Source organism: Asterias rubens, chromosome 10 (genome assembly GCF_902459465.1).
Source record: "Asterias rubens chromosome 10, eAstRub1.3, whole genome shotgun sequence".
Taxonomy (NCBI): Eukaryota; Metazoa; Echinodermata; class Asteroidea; order Forcipulatida; family Asteriidae; genus Asterias; species Asterias rubens.
The window spans coordinates 12,029,055-12,052,395 of record NC_047071.1 but is presented as its reverse complement, the minus strand read 5'-3'; the positions used below and the strand labels follow the sequence as shown (position 1 = coordinate 12,052,395).

The following is a 23,341-nucleotide window of genomic DNA, read 5'->3' as shown; positions in this document are numbered from 1 at the left end:
TTTCACAATGACTAGATGAAGTTTTGTCGTCTAGTTACTGAATCACAATTTCTTGATTTTGTGCAATTCATAATCATACATGTAGTAGACATTAAACCAATTTTGTATGAGAGAGATTGGCTGTTGCCAGCTTGGTGTTTATATCCCCAGTTGGGAGTTTGCCGAGTTCCATTAGTGGGAAGATCATTCAAACAAATGCTGATGGATTGTGAAGCTTGGGGTAGCTACAAGAAGAGGAGGTCAAACTGCTGACAAGAGGTCACCATAGCCCTCTTGAGCCCCTCCCAAAAGAAATAAATCCTGTTCGAACATGTGATACTTTTTTTTTCTGTTTTAACTGACAACATAAAGTAAGAGGCCTTGAACATTTATCTTAAAGGAGCACAGCAAATTTTCCTCTGGTAAGGGGCAGTTGTAGGAGGATAATATCAGTTTGTATTGGAACTTTGCAAAGGGCATTACAGCAAAAGCACAGGGTACCAATGCAATTGCTGTGGGCGCCATGGTATATTTCAAAACCTGAAGTACTCTGTGTGTTTTTTAAAGCTTAAGTATGACCACTCATATTTCTTTATTCTAACACGGATGTGTTTTCCACGAGTAGCCTATGCACACTGACTTATCTCTTATACTTTTATAGGATATGGGACTGTATGAGATTGTATGGAATTACATTGTATTTTCACCCTCTGACCAAGTACATGTATTTATTTTCCTGTTTATTTTAGTTTCGGTTGTATTGAAAAACTTATTTAGAAAGCAGTATAGTTCAGGGATGGGCTGACCTTGGGTATTACATAGTATATTTAACACAATTAGGAAAGACAGAGCAGAGACCAGAGGCAAGGGTTACCTAAAAACGTTCCCACCCTGTCCTGATTTGTCTTCAGAGATTTACAGTGTTTTCTTTATTTATTGTTAGTACGCAGAAGGTCAAGTCTACATCTATATTTTTTTTTCAAGAGTAACAGAGTATGAACAAAGCTACACAGAACTATTAAAAATGGACTTAGCAGGGAATTTGAACAAAACAAAACACTTTTATGTGTTTAGTAGAAGAATATTATTTTTAATAAGTATACTCTGCTCATCTTCAAACTGTTCAAAACATCGAGACCACATTAATTTTTCCAAGAAGAACCAACAGTTCTCCCCAAATCGATACAGATGTTAAAGAGTTTTGTTGGATGCGTGTTGTGGTCACGGTTGTGATTGGCCGATGTGTCATGGGGCGGGGCTTCGTGGAATTTGTGATGCACTAAAAGATGCAACTTGTAAGCACCTTGATGTTACTAAATTTGTTTGTTTGTTTTTTGTTTGTTTGTTTTCTTCGGGAATGATTTGAAGAAATTCCATTGTCTTACTTGCAACATCTGTCATGTAAGTTCAGTCAGTATTTTAAGATGCAATGTTGTATACAAGTTGTGAACATGCAAAACGACCAAATAGGTTTGCCATGTTACAGTGCAAGGTTGGGACTTGTCCCAAGTCCCAAGGTTAATCCCAAGTTAGGAAGCGTTTGGTGAAATCAACGTCAAATGTTACTCATAACCACTGGTCCGAACAGGGGTTTGAAATGCAAAGGAAACTTTAATACAAAAACGGAATTGTAGATGATTTTAAAAATGTAGTAGTGTGGCTTGATGGGATGGAGCATTCTCGTTGAGCGGCAAGTTCATAGAATGAACATTTGGGTATCAGCGCTGTCGGGATATATCGTATAAATGACTTAATCTTCAAGACCATTCATTTCTGTATTGACCCCTTATGTGATGTGCAGCGCACGTACACATGCCTATCCTGTTAAATGTACACAAAGGAACAATAGAATTGACTCCTAAAATGGTGGAAAAAGCAGAAGTGCATCTTTCCGCATCTACAATTGGTCGGTATTCTTCAGACTTAAGTGTTTATGAACAATTTCTGGACAAAAACCCCCATACAAAACATAATTTTCTTTTGGGAATGTCGAGATGTTAACATGAGACACATTGGGAAATGTAAATTATGAACATACATGTAACCTTTACTTTGACCTTTTTTAGTTCAGTGGAAATAGCTCAAATTTTGCATCTTTTTGAAATCAACATTTTTGTTAAGTATCTCTAAAAAAGACTTGATAGGCAGGAAACTTTGTGTCAAACACGTCAACCGAAAAAGAAAAAAATATGCAAAATTCAAACATAAAGTTCTGAAAACTGACAGCAGTTTCTAATGTAAATATTTCTCACGGTGATTTAAGCCGGACCTATGAAGCTTTTTATGACCATAAAAAAAATTATTTCTAGGGACAAAACTGGTTCTGCATAGTGGTATATGTCAAAACCCATAGAATGGTAACAAAAATTGCACTGACTATAGCTGGTCCCCACTCTACGGCCAGAAGTAATTAATGTATTGTTTGTAGCGCAAACCAAAAAATATTGTAAATATCAAGCTATATATATTTTTACAAATAATCCCATTTATTGTGAGTTGATAGTTTTGTCTTTAAAAATAGTCACTTGTATCCATGACTATTAACGGCAACTGCTCTATGTTGGGCACCTAATACCTCTCGTTGTCTACATATCAATACAATTCGGGTTAGGGTTTATTTTTATTCTTTAAACTGCACTGTACTGTTCTGGACGTTGAACCAGTTTTAAACATGTAAATTTTGCATTTTTATCTTTGAAATGAAGTTGTCAGAGGATTTGGGTATTAAAACGTATGTAGGAAATCGACTAACACATGTATTTTATCTGTACATTTTGTGTCACAACCTTTTCCTAGTTTTCCATAAAACTCATCGTACAACAAACCAGTGATGATTTTAATCAAGTACATGTAACAGACACAGGAAAAGGTTTAACCAGCAAAACTACCATGTCAAATGTACTGGTTTTCTGCTTATTTTTGCTTAGCAGCAACAGAATACTAGATGTACTAAGCACAAATGTCGTGCAGCTCTTAAAATGGTGATTAAACTTGACCACTGTGTCCTTGAGCAAGACACTTGACCACAACGGCTTCACTTTGGATGCGGCATAACGCCAGCCTGTTGTGTAAAGCATGTATAACAACCTAGTACACTTTTTGTTTAGAGAAAGGGTTAATGATAATATTTATATGGCATTAAAATCTGCTCGATGCTCAAGGTGCTTTACAAAATTAAAGATGCAGTTCTTGTTAACTACCTGAGTATTTCTTGTATGGTTGCAGACTGCGCCACATCACTTTGTAAACTCTTTGCAAGGTTCTATAAATGGGTCTCCTAATTCTATACAATAGCACTGCATAATTGTAAAAAAAAAAAAAATAAATAATAAAAAAAAATAATAATAATAATAAGTGCTTTAGTAAGCGCATCAGATACAGTAAGGGGCTCTATAAGAACTGCATATTGTTAATATTATTATTACTATTGAAGTTTTTTTCAAGACAGTGTAGGTCATAGTAAAAAACTCCAACGAAATTAATGACAAAGACAGTATACTTTTTTGTTGCACTTTTTAATAAGTCTTTACTTTAGCTCTTCTTTAAAAATGTTTTTAAAAATCACTGTTGCAAAACCACGGAGTGGAATTATGATGCATCAACATTCACCGAACCTCTCTTTTATGAAAAGAAATTTTCCATTCTGTACTTATGATTTTTTGTTTTTAGATATTATTTTGTAATATATTTTTGGGGTTAACTTAACATGTGCAATTTATGTGTGTCTTTCTCCATGTGTAACATTTAGTTTGTTCAGTTTTTAATGGAGACCAATTTTTTTTGTAGCCAGCTCTGCTTAAAACAAAAATTATGTGATATGCGTAGGGTCAAGTTTTTTTCATCTGTAATAGATTGCCGTTTTTTTTCTTATGCTTTGCTGATAATGTACATGTATAAAGATGATCATCATCCACCAAGGTTTTAACATTTGTGACTAAAACGTGTATCAGAATAAAAATGCTTTAAAGACACTGGACACTAGTGGTAATTGTCAAAGACCAGTCTTCTCTCTTCGTGTATTTCAACATAAATGTATGCATAAAAAAACAAACCTGTGCAAATTTGAACTCAATTGATCGTCGAAGTTGCATGATAATAATGGACGATAAAAACACTCCCTTGTCACACGAAAATGTGTACTTTCAGATGCTTGATTTCGGGACCTCAAATCTAATCCTAAAGTCTCATTCAAGTCAATTCATGGAAAACTATGTTACTTCAGAGGGAGCTGTTTCTCACAATGTTTTATACTATCCACAACTCCCCATTACTCGTTACCAAGTTAGGTTTTATGCTTATAATTATTTTGAGTATTTACCAATAATGTCCACTGTCTTTAAAGGTGTATTCTGATTTGTATTGAGTTGTTACCTAGTTGAACATCACACGACACAGACAGGTTCAAGATTATGTTTCAGTTTGAAAAATTGAAATCTTGGATTAACAGAAGGTGGAATTTTTAAAAGTATTAATGAAATAAGCCATTTTGATTTGAATGTCTGGTGCAATGACTTGCTTGTAGTAAAGCATGTAAAGTGACTGCTTACATTTGATTTCGTTTGGGTTGACCAAAGGAAAACTGACTAGAGCGGACTTGAACCTGTGATCTCTGGACTAATGTGCCGCTGCTTTACCAACTGAGATAACGAGCCCTTCTGTTAGCGGTGTCCCTATTTTGTCAATATCTTTGTTAAAGGCAGTGGACACTATTGGTAATTACTCAAAATAATTATTAGCATAAAACCTACTTGGTAACAAGTAATGGGGAGCTGTTGATAGTATAAAACACTGTGAAAAACCGCTTCGTCTGAAGTAACGTAGTTTTCGAGAAAGAAGTAATTTTCCACAAATTTGATTTCGACACCTCGTAATTAGATTTTGAGGTCTTGAAATAAAGCATCTGAAAGCACACAACTTCGTGTGACATGGGTGTTTTTTTTCTTTCATTATTATCTCGCATTTTTGACAACCAATTGAGCTCAAATTTTCACGGGTTTGTTATTTTATGCATATGTTGAGATACATCAAGTGAGGAGACTGGTCTTTGACAATTACCAATAGTGTCCATTGTCTTTAACTAACCAAGTCATTGTACCAGACAGTGTTCAAAATCAATGTTGGTTTCTGTGTTCCTTTGGGAGGTGGGCTGAATGTAATGTCTAACAATTTTGTAAACATGCTGCATTTACTCGGACCTATTATCAGATTGTGCTCGAAAAATTTCCCGACATGTCGATATCTACACGGTATAAATTGTATAAAAAGATTAACTTAATATTAAATTTAACATTTTCAATAAAATAAACCATTATTGTACTGAGAAAAGTGTTTCAGGTTTGGATTGTTTTCTTGGTTTTGTCTTCGGTAAATAAATGTATGAGTTCACTGTCTATATGATACAGGGGCACAGAGCACTTCCATACCAGTAATGGTCTCAACAAATGGGTTTGACCAAAGTTTCAGCATTTTTAAAGGTTTTACGGAGTATTATTTATATGGCACTTTCCCACCTTTCCCCTTTTTTTTTAGCAATCCAAACTGACATCCAGTACATGGTTTGTGTGATTTGGTTTTACTCAAAGACAAATATATTTTATGCCTGATAAACACTCTTAATCTAATATTTACAAAAGACTTGTATCTTTACATGACATTTCGTTTAATTTTAAAATAAAATCGGATAAAGGGTCACAGTACACAGTCAATAAGGACGTCAAAAGTCATGTACATTTTGTTAAAAAACAATCTGTTTATTTATGTACATGTTTTATACTGTACAACTAATACTAGACATGCCAGAGATAAAATACGCAATTCAAAATATAAATCATATACTACAAATTGGTTCCATTTTGACACGACCACAAGTAATTTTGATGCAATGATATAACACCCCTTACAAATATTCTGCCTTTTAATTGGTTTAGAGCGTGTCACATGATGTGGGTTTTTCCTATTAAGTATAAACCACGCAAACGCAACGTACTATACATGCAGCAAACAAGATACCCATGGCAATCGATATACTATCACAATGTACTATACCCATAGTAACAGCAGCTTTGTGGTACCTTGACATCTGGCTATTAAGTACAATGTTTTTTATGTTTGGGGTGTTGTAAAACAAATATTAACGGCCGTTACTAATGTCATGGTTAAAACTACGACTCCCTCAGTGATCCCCGGTGCATTCTCTTTTCCCTCGACTACGCCTGGGGGAAATAGAATGTGCCAGGGATCACCTCGAGCGTCATTGTTTTAACCATAGCACTTGAAGCAGCCAACATGTGTATACTAGCTCCTTACCCATCCTGATGGCAATTCAATCCAATACCTGTTTTATTTGTAAGCATACTGGATATTTGATACCCTCCCCCAGAAATTGTTTCTAAAAAAGGCACTTGACACAATTGGTAATTACTCGAACATAATTGTTGGTACAAAAACTTACTTGGTAACGGGCAATGGAGAGCTGTTAAAGTATAAAACATTGTGAGAAACAACTCCCTCCGAAGTAACATAGTTTTTGAGAGAGAGGTCATTTCTTTCCCAAAACAATAAAAAACTTCAGCTGAAGTTTTTATTATGCATCTGGAAGCACACAAATTTATGCTACAATGGTGTTTTTTCTTTCATTAATATTCTCTTGCAAAATTCGAAGACCAATTGAGCCCAAATTCGTATAGGTTTGTTATTTTATGCATATGTTGGGATACACGAAGTGAGAATACTGGTCTTTGACAATTACCCAATGTGTCCAGTGTCTTTTTAACAGGGTTTAAGAGATTCAACACCAAATACTCACAGAACTTTCTTTTGCACCTACCTTTTACCACAAGCAAAGGATACTTACCAACTCATCTGTACACAAGATCCAGGTCCATCTATCACTGCATATCTAACAGACTTACAGAACCACTTATTCACCAGAACATGTACATTGCTGCGACACAAGAACTACAATGTACCCTGGCCGACTATTCCACTTTCGTTTGAAGTCCTTGCTTTAATTAGGTACAGATACCCACAACCCCAGTGGTAAAAGACGCAGCACAACTATAGCCACGTCAACAGTTTATGACTCTGGCAGAGCTGGATTCCTACCACCAACCTAAAACCTTTTTGTTGGTCAAGAATGTGCAACACACAGAAAAGCCGACGACAATGGAACAAATTATTGAAAGCATTTCTCAGATTTCCCACTTTATCGCTACTCCTGATGTAAGAGTGCCTTGACACCAAATCTTCAATAATTTAGCCACTCAATACACTTGATAAATGATACAAACGGAGTCGAGTTTCCACTCACGAATCACCCGGGAGAGTTAGTGAGTATCAATGCCTTTTGTAGATTGATTCTTATGGATGGTACATGTGCTTTCTATTTTCTATCCCGACATGTTATTCACTCAACACTAAGTCATAATGGAAATAACTGTTCATTTCTTCAGACAGCTAATGTTTCCTGGAGGGATATTTGTAGGACTCTTTACTTCTTGTTTGCGCTGTTTATCATATACCGACAGAGTTCACGGGGAAAACTTCAACCCCATGTGGACCATACACATGTAATTCAAGGCTATCGAGACCCCGACTGTTCATCCAACACTGCCTCTTCACAGGTACCCATTTGTATCGTACATACGGGTGCTGAGGAGCATATTATGGTTAAATATTCCACTCAAATATTAAAATACTAGGATAGCAGGCCGGTGCACCAAGAGGAAACTTGAAAAAATGTTACTTTGAATTCTGAATCAAACATGATTTAAAACCTTCCACAAATTCCAGTCATCTCTAGACAAATCAGGCAAAGACAAATATTTTTACATCAATTCCTTTGTGCAGACGTGTTTCAAAGTAGAACTCGACAGCCTGCATTGATCCTGATGTATTTGTACACATGCAGCACGTGTCATCAGTTTCTGACTTGATTTTTGAGCAAATGTAGATGAAACGTATTCTTGGTGTCAAACATACCCGAATATACGAACAAAAAAGCATAAACCACACGAAACGCAGGACAAGAGCACAAATTGTAAAAACTGAAACACAATAATTATATAAGAAAGAAGATTTCATCCAGGCAAAATGAGTTTGGGAACATTTCTCCTAGGGAGAGATCCAAAGCTCCCAACCCATCTCTTTTGTAGCTGCCGACTTTTCAATCAGTATTTCTTCTATGAATAAGATGGTTTCCCTAACAGTTTGTTTCGCAGGAACGCCCATAACCATCTGAACTCATTTAATTTTGGATCACACTGAAAACATTTCGTTGACTGTCGCCAAATTTATAAATTCCACCTTTTTTGTTTCGCAGGAATACCCACAAACGCCATCTTTAAACCATAAAGCATCGTAACTCAATAAGCTTGGTCCTTGTGGTTGCATTTAATTTTGGATCACACTGAAAACATTTCGTTGATTGTCACCAAACTTCTGAATTCCACCTTTATTTATTTTGCCGTCATGAAAAAATATTTTTGAGGTGTTCTGGAAACACCAACTATATTTCCATATCCCAACTTGACAATTTCCGCTGTAACAAATTTTGGGTGTAGATTTGTGCAGCTGAAAGAAAAAGACTGACAAAAAGTGCAAACGAGTGACACAAACCTCTCAAAACTTCAAAAACACCTCTCCGTGTTTGACTATTCAATAATCGTCACAATCACATTCCCAAAGAGAAATCTGTGCAGCGACAAAATTGGCGACGAAATACCAAAAGAGAGACCACAGCAGAACGATTTCCAACTACAAGTGGATGTCTTTGAACCCTTTATTTCTGCAAATCAAACTCTACAAACATTGCATTACTCTACCTACAAAGGTGACCAACTACATGTACCAACCACTAATGACAGAATTTATCACGTCGTCGGTTTCAAATGCCAGTAATCCGAGTATAGCAATATACAGTTTTAAACACGTTAATACTTTTAAACAATTGGTAGCACTTTCACAGAGACCTGACACTAATTTAATTTACACTTCAGGGATGAGTTTCAAATGAAGTCGAACATATTCAAATACACAAGGCAGTCTGGTAATCTTTCTTTCTCACACAGAACAAGTTTGTTTCTTGTTTTTTCATAAACATTGGAAAGAGAAAAGCAAAGTTGATGTGTATGTACCAACAGCCTAATGACAGCTTTTTTCATATTCATTGACCAAATTTCAAAACAACTTTTCAGTCAGTGAGCTTCGTTCGACAAAGTCTCAAAAGAAAAGTGTACATAAAGGAGCCATTCCCTCAGAACTCATCTCAAGACACTTGACCAGAGTTGTACACCAAGTCAAAAAATAATACATTTCAAAACATGTTTGAATTTCTGCTTTATCGGAGACTTTGAAATGCTAGGTGGCAGCATACTCACCAGGTAAATGTCCAATGTTTACCAAGTTCCGAGCATGCGCACATCTTCGAGAATGATGGATTTACCTAGTAAGTCTGCTGCAACCGTGTGTCCCCAAAGACCCTCATAGACTACCAGCACATTCTCAAGACAAGTCTGGTTCTACATCTTATGTTTCCACCCGAAAGACAAACAAACTAGGAATTTGTCGGCCATTTCTTACTAGTGTACAATCCCATAGTCATCAACTTTGCTTTTTGGACCAATTCCCAAAAGACTGCAACCCAAGACACATTCACATTCTTAATCTGACGAGAAAACCCCCTGGAGTCTATGAGATGTTACACTCGTGAAGTAAATCTTTCAAAAGATTTTTCAAGATTGAAGTTGCTCAAACCACCAGGAAACGGATGATGCTCTCAAGGAAATGTTTAGCTCCTCCAGAATCCATCCCAGGACGGGTACTCTGCTTAAAGAAATCTTCCAATGTTGCAAAGATCCTCGGATGGAATTGGCATCGGGCAACTGCTCCTGAAAGATATATTTGCTGGGAAGCAAAGTTTCATATCCTTCTTGTGAAGAGAAACTTTCATGTCCTTTCTCTACCCAGCACGACTCATTTGTACATGTTTACTTTGACATAAGCAGACTCAGAAATACCACTGGAAAATTTCTCTTAAAAATACTTGTTACACACTCGAGAAGCTGTAATAATTCAACTTGGTGCAACACTGATCATAAGTTAATACGTATGTAGCTCATAAAACCACAGCTGGCAATATTCTCCACACCTTCTTGCTAAAATCAAAATTGTAAACATCGGACAAGGCATGCCTTTCGACTCTTGCCACCTGGTATTAGAATCGGAATAACACACAGAATGGTAGCTTTTTATATACACAAGCAGGCTTTAGATGCTGAACAATACAATTATGGATACATTCCAATCGTACAAAATTAAAGCAACTTTTCCGGAGATAGTATAATTTTGAAGCTAAACACAAATCATGCAGATACACCATTATTATTAATTCCTAGACCATGGGTTGACATTGCTGTAAAATGCAAGACAGTGTCACAGCTTTTTAATTTCAAGGCACCAGCCTTCGGATCAAAAGAGGCAGCAGAAGTGATCACGCAAACTTGTTCGAACAAGATACACCATTATTATTAATTCCTAGACCACGGGTGGACATTGCTGTAAAATGCAAGACAGTGTCACAATTTTGTTAAATTCAAGGCACCAGCCTTCGGATCAGAAGAGGCAGAGGTGATCACGCAAACTTGTTCGAATCAAGAACGAAATGGCAGCCAACCTCCCGAACATCAGCACGTGATTATGGCAACTCAAAAAACCATGTAAATCTTGTCTCGTTTTGCCATGATGCCGTTATGCTTTCAAAACCATTAAACAAAAAGGTATTCAACAGCGTTGTTTCGATTGTCTTTCAAATCACAGCAAATAAATGTGGATGCACCAGCATCTTACAAGAAAACTTGTCAACAAATATAATTTGGTCAAGTCACAATCTTACATCTACATCAAACCCCAAGTAGAGATAAGACATAATGAAAAACCTGGCACACAGGAAAAAGTCTAAAATAAAACAAACCAATCAACAGCTACAACAACAGTTCATCAAATCGACGTTTGCTTACAATTAAAAACAAAAACCTCTTTTAATACGCTAAAAAAATAACAATAAAATCACGGAATATACAAAATCCTTTGTTGTTCTTCAAAAACTAAAACAAGCACTGAATAACTTCTAGGTCCGAGCAATAACTCCCTCACAAAGGTGGGTAAACCGTTCCCGATTCACATATCAAACTCGACATTTGGATAAACCGGAATTGAATGGACCGATCAGAATAAAATTATCAAACATAACAAATCAGTTTGGAACAATTCTGAAGAACAAATCAAATACAAATTGCTCTCTCTCTATGAATACAGATGATTCACAAATACCCCCCTCCCCTTGACAAGGACTCCAAAACCACACAGATGAATTTGGAACGTGATTAGAACTGATACATCACCAGAAATGAAGCCAGAACAGCATCCTAACAATCACAGTTAAAAACTAAGAAGTGTTGATGGATCCTGATCAAAAAATCAATTCCCGATCATAAAATAAATTCCTGATCAATGGAATCAACCTTTGCAACACAATCGATAGAGTCAAAGTCCAAACATCATCCTTGGCTTAAAAGTCTCGACCCCCGAATAAAAAACCTAATAACCAAGTGTTGATGAGACAGCATATACACTGTAGACAACCGCAACCTCTGCAGGACACCGTTTATAAAACAAGGGAACCAGTGAACAGACTTTAGGCATAGTCCAGAGTCACTTCAATATCACGACCTTCCATTCGACAACCACTCATCTCTCCTGTTCAGTGGAAAAAATCAGGTTAAGGAAAATAACTGCTTCAGTAAAAGTGCAAAGATTTTAGACAACTTTGAGTGTCCCACAAAAATTGAAGGGGGAACGGCGGAACATACCTGCCAACTGAGAAAGTGTTATTCCCTCTTTGCTAATTTATTTTCCATCTTCAGGTTTGAATTAGGAAATGATTTGTAAAATGAAAGCAATAAATCAGAGGTTTTTTTTGCATTACTGTTGAGTTACCGATCTATACTTTGGTCAAACGTTCCTTTCTTTGGAGCGCTACATGGCAGCAGACTTAACTTAACAGGTAAACTTTTGTTCAACTGGTTGTAAAATCAATCAGGTTGTAAAATCAATCAAGGCCCTCGTGGCTTTGCAACTGGACTTGGGTGCGTGTTCTCCCATTTCAGTCGCTTGGGATCACGGCTCTATGAAGGTAAAATGAATCAAGGCCCTCGTGGCTTTGCAACTGGACTTCGGCACGTGTTCTCCCATTTCAGTCGCTAAGGATCGCGGCTCTACGATCAAAGCCCTTGACAAAAGGCTAGCATCATTCAAGATCATGTCCGAGCATGACGTAAACACGGAAGGCATGGATTCACAGTACGATTATAAAAAGGATACGGATTGCCTTCTGTGCATCATCAGGGTTCTGGAACCTGACGGTCCCATAACCCTTGGACCTTCCACTCTCAGCGTGGGTCTTAATCTCTGCAAACTGCACTGGACCTGTGGAGCCAAGAGTTAAGTCATGTCACTCCACACAATCACGTTTAGACTTAGATTAAGAATGGAATGCCTGACCAGGTGATAAGCAATTATTTCTTTAGGACAGACATCCCTCAGTCCTTCTGAATCATTCATTTTGGCAAAGAGAATACAGAAGGATTTAGGAGGGCAATGATGACTTCCAGGCCTGTGAGTGAACCTTTAAAAACAAAGCTGAAACACTACATGATGTAAGAATGATTGTGGAATGTCAAGTGAGCGTGTGTCATGCACTTACGTTGGTTGATTTAGGAAACCCCATTAATCCAGTATATAGGCTTATCACACATAAACATAGTTTAACATTATTGTTGCCATCTTATATAAGGCATGCTTATAAGGGAATTTTAAAAAACGAAGAAAACAAAGAGGAAAAAAAAGAAGAAAAAAAAAAAAACAGGAAAAAAAAAAACAGAAATAAAAAATTGTCCTAGTCAATAACAAAGCTGATATCTCACAGGCCTATCCTTTGGATTTGATTAGGTGTCTGTTTGGACTCCCGAGATGTAAATTTATAAATTTCAACTTACCAATCAACTTGAAACGATCCTTCAGATCCTGCCAGGAGTACTTGAACGGCAACTGTAGTTATAGACGACAAACATAAAGGCATTGTGAATAAATTGTGCCTAAATACAAGTCAATAACCCTTGGGAAAGCTGAACAACAGGAAAAACAAATATATAAAAGCGCAGAAAGTCCATGAAAGTGCTCATGGCGTTAATTATTACTAATGACATACACATGTATAATAATCAAAATGGAAACGTAAACGATGTTGTGGACAAGTTGGAATTTTGGTGAAGAAATTACTTAAAGCTTTGAATATAATGCCCACCAATCTTTCTGGCGCTAAGATTGGATACATGTACCTGATTCAACAATAGACCGATCCAGTAGGCTCCACCCACGACGCACGTGTGAGCAAGAACACGTGGGGCTCTCCAATGCCTTTCTGCACAACTCTGCCGCGAGCGCCAAGCATACGCGCACGTATGTCGGACCTTAGTGTCGGACCTTCGTTGCGTTGTGATTGGTCAATACGCAATGGGACGGAGCTTAATGGATCAGTCTATTGTTTTTGGGGCCTACAGCCCTCAGTCATTCACTTTAAAAAAGAGGATACAGGTTTTTTGGAGGGCATGGAATAAGCTATAGAATGCCTAGCTCAGTTGTCTTAATTGTTTAGGCCTAAGAATAAAGACTATCAATTAAACACCATGTCATAGGCCTGTATGGTAAAACATATGCAGACAGACGAATGGGAAAACTGCATAACAGCTAAATTGGCCATGTGCATAAACTGTCTCAAAGCCAGACATATCTACACACACGGCTTTGGTATGTATAATACCATCAACATATGCTTGATATGTACATTGTAGAACAGATTGCTAGCAATAAGGAAGCATGGACTTTAAGTAAGTTATAAAAGGCAGTGGACGTCACACCTTAACGGGCATCGTAATTCTGTTCTTGTGTGATAGTGGGTGCATGTAAAAACTTGGTTTGAGTTCATAATTCCATGTACAATCACAGGTATGCAATGATCATTACAGCTGTGCTCCTTACACGTGCCACCTAAAATTCACTTTTGCCTTTAACAACAAATATTTCCAAACATGAATTGGTTAAATCAACAAACAAAATATAACACAATTTCATAACACAGTTAAAGCACCGAACAAAATAAACTTTACACATAAATTAAATGTAATAATAATAAAGAGTAGGAAAAATGGATTAAGCGCAAAACATATATGTTAAATAAAATGGGATAAAAATAGAAATTTACTTCATTAGAATTTGAACAAAAGAAGGAAAAATCTTCTTAAAAGAAACTGTGTAAAACAACAGATATGAATAAATTCCTCCAGACAAAAGACTTACATTTCTGACGAAGACTTGACATCCCTGTTCAACACCACTACGTCCACGGTTGTCCCTATCCCTGTCTCTACCCCCTCCCCCTCCTCCTCTGCGGTCCCGATCCCCACGGTCTCTGCCACCCCTGTCCCCCCTGTCTCGATCATCCCTCATGTTACCCAGGCTATCCCCGTAGTTGTCTTTTCCACCGGCGAGCATGCCCATGTTGGAGCCCATCAGCCCTTGTCCGGAGCCTCCGTATCCCCCGGAGTTGCCCATGTTGCCCATGGAGGACAGGTCTGATCCCATACCCAGAGAGGATAGACCACCCATGTTGAGGGAGTTCTGAGAGAGGTCACCGCCAAATCCTAAAAATGAATTCATAAAAAAAAAAACTTGAATGATAAAAAGAAGAGCCTTCCAATGAAACATGGTTTATAAAAAACATTATTAACATAAAATTTGTTTTTTTCAAAATGGAGGACCATGTAAAAAAAAAAAGAAGAAAAAAAAGTAAAACCAACAACACAATATCACAATGTATTTTGCTCAGAGTGCTGGGCATTACATAGTGAGTCCTGGGGTGGATTTCACAAAGAGTTTATTAAGACAAGTCTTATCTTGAGTTTCTTGTTTCTTGTCCTAACTTAGGACTAGCCTTAAGTTTTTAATATCAGCCAAGCATTGCCCACCATGGCTACAACACTGAAATGATTCTTACCTCCCATACTGCTTAGCCCACCTCCTAGTCCGCCACCGAGCCCACTACCCAGATTCCCACCGAGTCCAGATCCGAGGCTGTTACCGAATCCACTTCCACTGCCTCCAAGCCCACTCATCCTGTTGCTGTCCAACCCTCCAAGACCTCCACCACCGAGGTTGGATCCGAGGTTACCGAGTCCTCCCAAGCTGCTCCCAAGACCTTCAAAGTTGGCGAAAAGAGATTATTGATACAATGTAAGTTGAATCTGTTGATGCTGCTTCAAAACAAACAAGAACTTTCACATATAATAATACAGCATTTGTAAGGCTCACTTTCCTGTACACCACTTGAAGGCGCAGGTGTATTAGAACTGAAGTTAGAGTATTGTCAAATTGGTTGGAACGTAAGCATGAGCAAGTGTGTTTTAAGTTTCTGATGATAGAGAGTGATGTTGTGTATTCGTGTGAGGTCTTCAGGAAGTGAAATTTAGAGTCTTGGTGCTATGTTGAAAGGCCCTGTCCCCATAACTGGCTAACAAAGTTTGAGGAACATAAAGCGCATTGCCGATATATTTCAGGGCTGGTCCTGTTGCATGGAGTGTCAAGGGATTTTGTATGTGACACTCTAGGGCAGATGTCTAACCACTAGACCAATGAGCTTAGAGGCAGTTTAAATACCATATTTTAGCAGTGGTACAATGAACTGTTTCCCCCCCCCCCCCAAAAAAAAAGAGTTCAACCGAAACAATTTTATTTATCTAAAAAATAAATTGTTAGAAGTCTGATATTTACATGAGTAGCCCTCACGTGTTTGATGTTTCAAGCCGTTGAGGGAAAAATCCTACAAGCTATAAAGTACCACTTACCACCAAGGTTTCCCATGTTTCCTAGATTTCCCAGGCCCATGTTGCCCATTCCGATATTGCCCAGTCCACCTAGTCCACCACTCAGCCCTCCTCCCATTCCTCCTCCTCCTCCTCCGCCTCCTCCTCCTCCTCTACCACCAGACCCGCCTCCCATACCACCACTGCCTCCGAATCCACTGGTCAAATTCTCAAGACTGGGGCCAAGCTGGCTTAGACCACCTAAACAGGGGAAAAAACAGTTGAGATAAAAGACCGTATTGAATACGACGTCACGCGGCTCAAATATCTGACCTAGAAGATGGCGTCTGTGCGTGTGCGTGCATCTGCCGTAGAAATCAAACCGGGAATGTTGCGTGCTGTGTGCTTCGATGATGTACCATTCGCATTTGGACGCGCATACGGTTTGCCCTACAAGATGGCGACTTTTCATAGCAAACGGGGGCTATTCAATACGGTCTATAGCAGAGGTGTGATTTGAGAGAAAAAAAGCTGAGAGGTGTGGTTGGAGGAAAAAAGGTTGAGATAACAGAAGGTGTGAAACTGGGAACGGACCCTTCCCATGAAGTATGTAAATTGCACATAGAGTGCGCACTTACATTTTGGTTGGCAAAATGAGGAAACATCGCGCCGTTTTGTACACAGCTAATGACTGCATGACGCAGACGTGATTGCGCGTCTGCTTAGTGCACAACTCTATGGAGTTTGCCAACCAATGGGTCTGTTCGCATGCGTGAATGTAATGAGCATATTTCATGAAAAGGGTCCATTTTCTCATCTTTCTTGAAGTCTAACTGAAGATCACTGAATACCCAAAAGGACTCTTTAGACTGGTATGATAAGTTGCTCTTGGAAAAAAGTAGGAACATTTTGATGAGTCGAGACGGAATGTGGCTGGCCCACATGTAAAAATGGTATAGGCTTTTAAAGGACATTTTCAGGATATTTAAAAACACTTTTTGCAGATTTTTATGGGGGGAAAAAATGGAAATCTGACTAAAGTTGAGAGAATATCATACATGTCTAGACAACCACAAATAGAGAACTAAGAATGGGGACAATTGATACATTTTGAAGGCAGTTTGAAGGCATACGACACAAAAAATTGTAAAATTAGTAGGAAATCTTGACAACTTGAACGCCTGCAATTTTAAACATCGATGAATAATTACCACATACAAACCCACAGTCCCATGACTTAACCAAAAGAACTTGAATATGATGCTCTAAACCACTCTGCCATGACAACCCACAGAATGGGCATACAATTATAAAATCACTTCCAATGAAACCCTTGTGGTAGAGAGCGACAACTTACTTGGAAGAGGTTGCTGCTTCTGGGGTCGGTCTCTATCTCTCTTGGCTTGATCCTACATAAAAAAATAAAGAAACAATTGTTTACAGTGGTCTCGATATAATCCAAGCTTGGGCTGTTTCATAATTTGGCGGCTATGGCTTGAACGCCGCGTCATCATGTGTTGAAGTAATGACTGTCCTTAGCAACAACCTTAGAAACAGTTGTAGCCATAGCCACCAAATTGGATACAGCCAAAGTCAAGCAACTGTGCTAGACCCCCGCAATCCACATTCTCTGATGATTGGTGAAAGAACTTCAATTTTGTTGAAAATTTCTTTAATTTTTGCGGATCATGAGCATTGGGTCGCAAGTTTACTGCAAACCAGCAATTAAAATAACTTTGGGTGGCGACTGGTTTCTGCTTTAAAGCCATTGGACACTTTCGGTAAACAGTATTGTCCAAGGCCCACACTTCGTGTATCACAACTTAAAATAACAAACCTGTAAAAATTTAGGCTCAATTGGTCATCGGAGTCAGGAGAAAATAACGGGAAAACCCACACTTGTTTCCGCACGTTTCTGTCATGTCATGACATGTGTTTAAAATAAATCCGTAATTCTCGATATCGAGAATTGATATTGTTTTCATGTTTTCTCAAAAAGTAAAGCATTTCATGGAACAATATTTCAAGAGAAGTCTTTCACCATTACCTTCTGTAAACCCTGTAAGTTATTTGTAAATCTGTGAACTTTTTATTTTTTATCTGTTCCGAAAGTGTCCAATGGCAAGGTGTTTTTGTGTTGTAAGCAGATTTGTGTAGCCAGTAGGGAGAGAAGGCGGACAGGGGAATGAGCATGTGTCTTCCAAATGAGTCTCAAACTTACCATTCTGACGGCAAGTTTCCTGGTGTAGAGCATCTGCCCATCAAACATGGCTTTTTCAAAAGGGTTAAGGAAATCTAATAAAAGTCCACACCTACGGGATAAACAAATGCAAAATTCCACAAAACTGCATTCCTTTGGTAAGGATTGTAACTTTGTGAAGGGCAGCCCAGCAATTGCTGGGGGTTAATTCGAGGTCTGATATTTCTTACAAGATCAATTCATGCTTTAATGTAAATAACGGTTAAACTATCAGTAAAATAAAGGATACAGATGGCATTGACAGCTTCAACGATGGATTCGAATGTAACAGTGGCACTGCCTTTACTCTTTCCTTTGTTGTCCATCAAGACGTCAGCGTGTGTGACCTCGCCGGCAAGATGGAAGATGTCCTTCAGTTTCCTCCAGTCTACATCGTATGGAATCTAAAACAATAGGGTACAAACAGTCATTTCATACATGTATATCCATTCTCTAAGGGGGGACAGGTTGGCGTAGTGGTATCTTTCCTGACCTTACACCTCTAGGCCCCCAGTGTTCAAATCACACCAGGGGCACTATGTGGATTGGGTTTATCAGTCCCCACCTGAATCTCTTCCCAGGAATAATTCTCTGGGAATTGCCCCCCACATCTAAAACTGAAAGATCCTTCCCACCTCGCAGCAAACAATCCTACACAAAAGAGGTGTTATTTTCTTGCAACTTTGACGACCAATTGAATTCAAACTTTCACAGGTTTGTTATTTTGTGCATATGTTGAGATACAACAAATGAGAAGACTGGTTTTTGACAATTCTCAAAGATGTCCAGTGTCTTTAATGTAACTGAACCAAATCTGAAAAAAAAAGCAGTCTAACTCCCCTTTGGGATAAGATCAACATTCTGAAATTTTGATTGCTCTCTCTTGCAGAGAACAATAGATAGAAAGAAAAGGTTATAGAGCCTAAAGCCTAGTTCATACTTCCTCCAAATGCAGTATAAATGTTGAAGTCACAATTTCAAAATGAATAATTTGCATCAAATAATTTGGATCAGTTGACTTCTGCTGAACTCCTGCGAAACATTCGCTGTGAAAAACAGCCATGTGATGTCAAAATTTGTATGGCATTCGCAGTTAGTAAGAACCAGGCTTAAGCTTGAGCCAAGATGCTTTTGAGGAACTTACATTAGACACAAAGATGGTGTCACTGACTGTGTTGGGGTCCAGGTTAAGCTGGGTAAGCACCTGGGGTGTCAGTAGCATACGCGCTTTCTGCTCCTTGTCAGCCTGCCGCCTGTACTTGTCACTGTAGCGCCGGTCCTGGTCCTAAGTATGCAAAGGGGAAGATGTACAAATGAGTAATTAATACTTAGTTGAAGGTAACACAACTGTTGGTCTATCAGATGTACTGTTTGTTTGTTTGTTTGTTTGTTTAGATATCCTCCCGTTAATGGAACTCTTCAAACTCACACAAGAGGATATAAACACCAAGCTGGCGACAGCCAATCTCTCTCATACAAACATTGTTTAACGTCTATTGAACTGCACAAATCAAGAAGTTGTAATTGAAACTTACGATTTTCACAACCAGCCCACGTCCTCGGATCTGGAATTTGTTCATCTTGTCCATGCACCTGTCCACGTTTTCCTTTGAGGCAAATTCAACAACACTGTGGAGATAACGAGAAATGAACAATATGTAGTATAACATATTGGATCTTTTAAAAGCCTGACATCCACGAAAGTTGGTATAGTATGAAGTCATAGCTGTTAAAACATGCAGATTCTAACTACACGTACAAAAGTTTGAGATTCTGATACACGAAGGACAAAAAATACTTATGATAGGCCCTACTTAGTAAAATTATCTTAACAATTTTCATATTTGCAAGAGTTACAAATGAGACTTACCCAACTCCCTGCAGACATTCCGTAGACCAATATGAAAGGAAAAAGGGAAAACAAAAAGAGCAAATGTTTAGCCAAATTTATCGCCACTTCAGGTCAACAAAGTTTGAGTAAATGTTTTAATTTAGTACTTTTAGGAATCAGGCATGACATTTGGGCCCTAGAATTTGTTTTCACAGAAATACAAGGGCTGACAAACATGTGGTATAGGATTTCATAGACTGCCAGTCAAATATTCAAGTACAACGTGAGTGAATGGGCCCCATCAACTAACCTTGCCCCTGGGCACCATGAGCCTTAGCTACACCCTAGGGCGCCACGCCATTGGGTTCCCTGGAACAAGGCCAACTTAAAAACACTGGCTTTGTGGATACAATCCGAGACCATTCAAACCACACCATGAGTTCCAAGAAGTTTCAACAACAAAAGTTACAACAGGTGGTTTCTCAAGATGTGTGACCTTCTAATGGAGAAGTTTGACTTGGAAAGGTAAGTAACTTGATTGTGGATTAGGCTGGATGAAGTAGTTTTACTTCGAAAGGAAAGTGACTTGATTGTGAATTGGCTGAATCAAGAAGTTTTACTTCAAAAGGAAAGTAACCTGATTGTGAGTTGGCTGAATGGAGAAATTTGACTTAGGAAGGAAAGTAACTTGATTGTGAGATGGAATACAAAGCAAGAAGGCTACAGTTACCTTTGATCTGTTCTCTGTATCAAAAAACAGCTCTGTGTATGTGACCTCACCCACTGAAACGAGAGAGAGAGAAACAAAATGATTAAAAATGCAACTTGAGAACTTTAAAGGCAGTGGACACTATTGGTAATTACTCAAAATAATTATTATCATAAAACCTTACTTGGTAACAAGTAATGGGGAGAGGTTGATAGTATAAAACATTATAAGAAACTGCTCCCTCTGAAGTGACATAGTTTTCGAGAAAGAAGTAATTTTCATCGAATTTGATTTCGAGACCTCAGATTTAGAATTTGAGGTCTCGAAAACAAGCATCTGAATTTTCACAGGTTTGTTATTTTATGCATATGTTGAGATACACCAAGTGAGAAGACTGGTCTTTGACAATTACCAAGTGTCCAGTGTCTTTAAGAAGAGAAGGGCTACAAAAAACTTAGTTTTGTGATGCAGTTATTTTACATGTATCGAATATTATTAAACAAGGAAACCATGTAAACCATGTGAGAAAGAGCAAAGTTCAAGGTCTGTAAGTGCAGTCCTCATGTGCAGTCAACAGAATTAAACAATTCTGACAGGTGGATTTGAAAAACAGGTTTTGCTAAGTTTTGAGAAAGGCCCCAGGGCCCAACTTTCATAGCACTGCTTAGCAGCTAATTTTGTGCTTACTGTGCGATTTCCATTTCACCACAGCTCTGCTAACCGTAAGCACACAAAAAAGCGTGCCAACATTCCGGTGCTTACTGCACAAAAATAAATGACGTCACAATGCAAATCCATGGTAAACGCGCAATATGGCCTAGATTTCCTGCTAACCTGTGAAATACGCTTGCACCTTAGCAAATTTTTCTGCCAAAATTTGCTTAGAGTTAAACATCGGGTTGAATTTGGGCCCAGGGCTTCAACTCACCTTCTTTCCTCATGATATCTTTAAGTTCTTGCCATTTAATCTCAAACGGAATGTTACTGACAAAGACGGACCGGCAGACTGTCTTGTCTCGTCCACCACCCCCGTCGCGATCCCGGCCCCCGTATGGGTGGAACCTTCCCCCTCGTTGATCGCGCCTTCCCCCATCTCGACGCCCTGAATCCCGGCGGTCACGACGATTGTCACGATCCCTGTTGCGCTCTCGATTCCTGTCATTTCCTCGGTCGCGATCTCTTGGTTTATCCTGTGATCTGCAAATACAACAAATATTGTTCAGAAGAATGACTAAAAAAGTTGCAGAATCCAACCGCAACATTTCGACCTTTATTTTATACGACTTTAGTTAAGTTTCATCATCTCTATGGTTACATTACAATGACAAAGATAGTAAATTTTGAAATAATATCTACATTTCTACAGGAATTGAGACAATCAAATGGTGTATAAAAACCAAAGACATACTTTGCATTTAATTTAAAAGTTGCTGGCGCGTTTGTCATCTAATTACTTGATTATATTTGAAGTTTGAAAAAGAAAAAACGTGAACAGCATCTGAACAATACAATACAATAGACATATATCAGTACTTTTGCAGTAAGTTTTGTGTGAATATGGATGGGCGTTTTATAAGGCTTCATTTAGCCTTCATTATGCAGAGCCCAAATCTACAGGTATACATGTATACAGGTATTTAGTACAAATCAATTTTCAGAAATCTTCCGTATCCTGCCCCACCACTTTTTCAATAATTAAAAAATAGAAAAAAAAGGAGAGTCTTATTGAGTAAATAAGATAATTTTTTATAAAATAAAAAAATGAAAAAGTGATGGCAGGATACAGAAACTTTTGGTGATTTTCTTTTTATGTAAAAAAGAATTAATAAAGCAAAATTTTTCAAAAAAAAACAGTAATTTAAATTTAATAATAAACAAAGTTTACAAATAAATGTTATTAAATTTAAATAAATGTTATTAAATTTAATGCCAACAAACACTTAAAAACATTTATCAAAACCTGAATCACAGAAATACAAACAAAATAGAACGAAGCAAGCATCTCAACCTCCCTCAGCGAGGCTCACGTAAGCCACAAAAAACACCACATAAAAAAACTTTGCTAATTCTAGGGGGGGGGGGAAGTTTACGTATGGCGCCACCACTTTTTTATTCGATATAAAATAATATAGGAACTTATTTACCTGATTGATATATCCTTTTTTGTAAAAATGAGTGAAAAAGTGGTGGCGCCATACGGAAAGTTATCCCTAGGGGGTAGACGAGATGAACCAGTTTCCGTACCTTTTATCGGGTTTATCGCCGTCTTTTTCATCGGCGTCCGTGCCGTTGTCACCAGGACCGGTCGTGGCATCGTCAGTCCCCTGATCGTCAAATTGACTCGTTTGGCCCAACTCAATGGCAATAATGTCATTGTCTATGCCCTCGGAAGTATCTTCGTTTCCCGACCGTTCTTCACCCATGTCGCACACGTCCGCCTCCCCGTCGAAATCTGCCATGTCTCACAGAATAGTGGTGTCTTCAGAAGCTTCAAAATTGAGATAAAAGGAGTGAAAAACAGAGGAGACTTTTCTGTAAATTTTGTGCGGCGCGTGGTTAAAAATACACATGCGGCCGACTTGCTGGCTAGTTTTTAAATAAAATGGCGTGCGTGTTTTATAGTCGTGGGCTAAATTCACAACCATCCATGTGATATGAATTTTTTATGA

General features: G+C 38.2%; 1 protein-coding gene across 2 annotated transcripts; it reads right to left on the bottom strand.

Annotated features, from left to right (window-relative positions):
- Positions 1-8,734: 8,734 nt before the first annotated feature.
- On the bottom strand, positions 8,735-23,254 carry LOC117295322 (myelin expression factor 2-like). 2 transcript variants are annotated; one of them, XR_004519678.1, is made up of 16 exons: positions 22,917-23,254; positions 21,601-21,869; positions 20,694-20,746; positions 20,003-20,010; positions 19,668-19,761; positions 19,277-19,417; positions 18,383-18,536; positions 18,115-18,164; positions 17,251-17,302; positions 15,936-16,154; positions 15,089-15,289; positions 14,392-14,735; positions 13,032-13,083; positions 12,358-12,462; positions 10,187-11,733; positions 8,735-10,126 (listed from the first exon to the last, which is right to left on the bottom strand). XR_004519678.1 is itself a non-coding variant. In XM_033777897.1 (15 exons), exons 1-15 carry the CDS (start codon positions 23,129-23,131, stop codon positions 11,672-11,674), a joined length of 2,019 nt encoding a protein of 672 aa, XP_033633788.1. In that variant the 5' UTR covers positions 23,132-23,254; the 3' UTR covers positions 8,735-11,671. The 2 variants fall into 2 exon arrangements, 1 of the variants encoding a protein (XP_033633788.1); XM_033777897.1 differs by having other exon boundaries at positions 8,735-11,733.
- Positions 23,255-23,341: the final 87 nt, after the last annotated feature.

What these genes read in the sequence shown, in the direction of transcription:
- LOC117295322 (XM_033777897.1), bottom strand. Translation starts at nt 23,131, where the DNA reads ATGGCAGATTTCGACGGGGAGGCGGACGTGTGCGACATGGGTGAAGAA. An exon ending in AGATATCATGAGGAAAGAAG is followed by an intron (nt 20,747 to 21,600) that starts GTGAGTTGAAGC and finishes CTCTCGTTTCAG; the next exon opens with TGGGTGAGGTCACATACACA. An exon ending in ACACCATCTTTGTGTCTAAT is followed by an intron (nt 18,537 to 19,276) that starts GTAAGTTCCTCA and finishes CTATTGTTTTAG; the next exon opens with ATTCCATACGATGTAGACTG.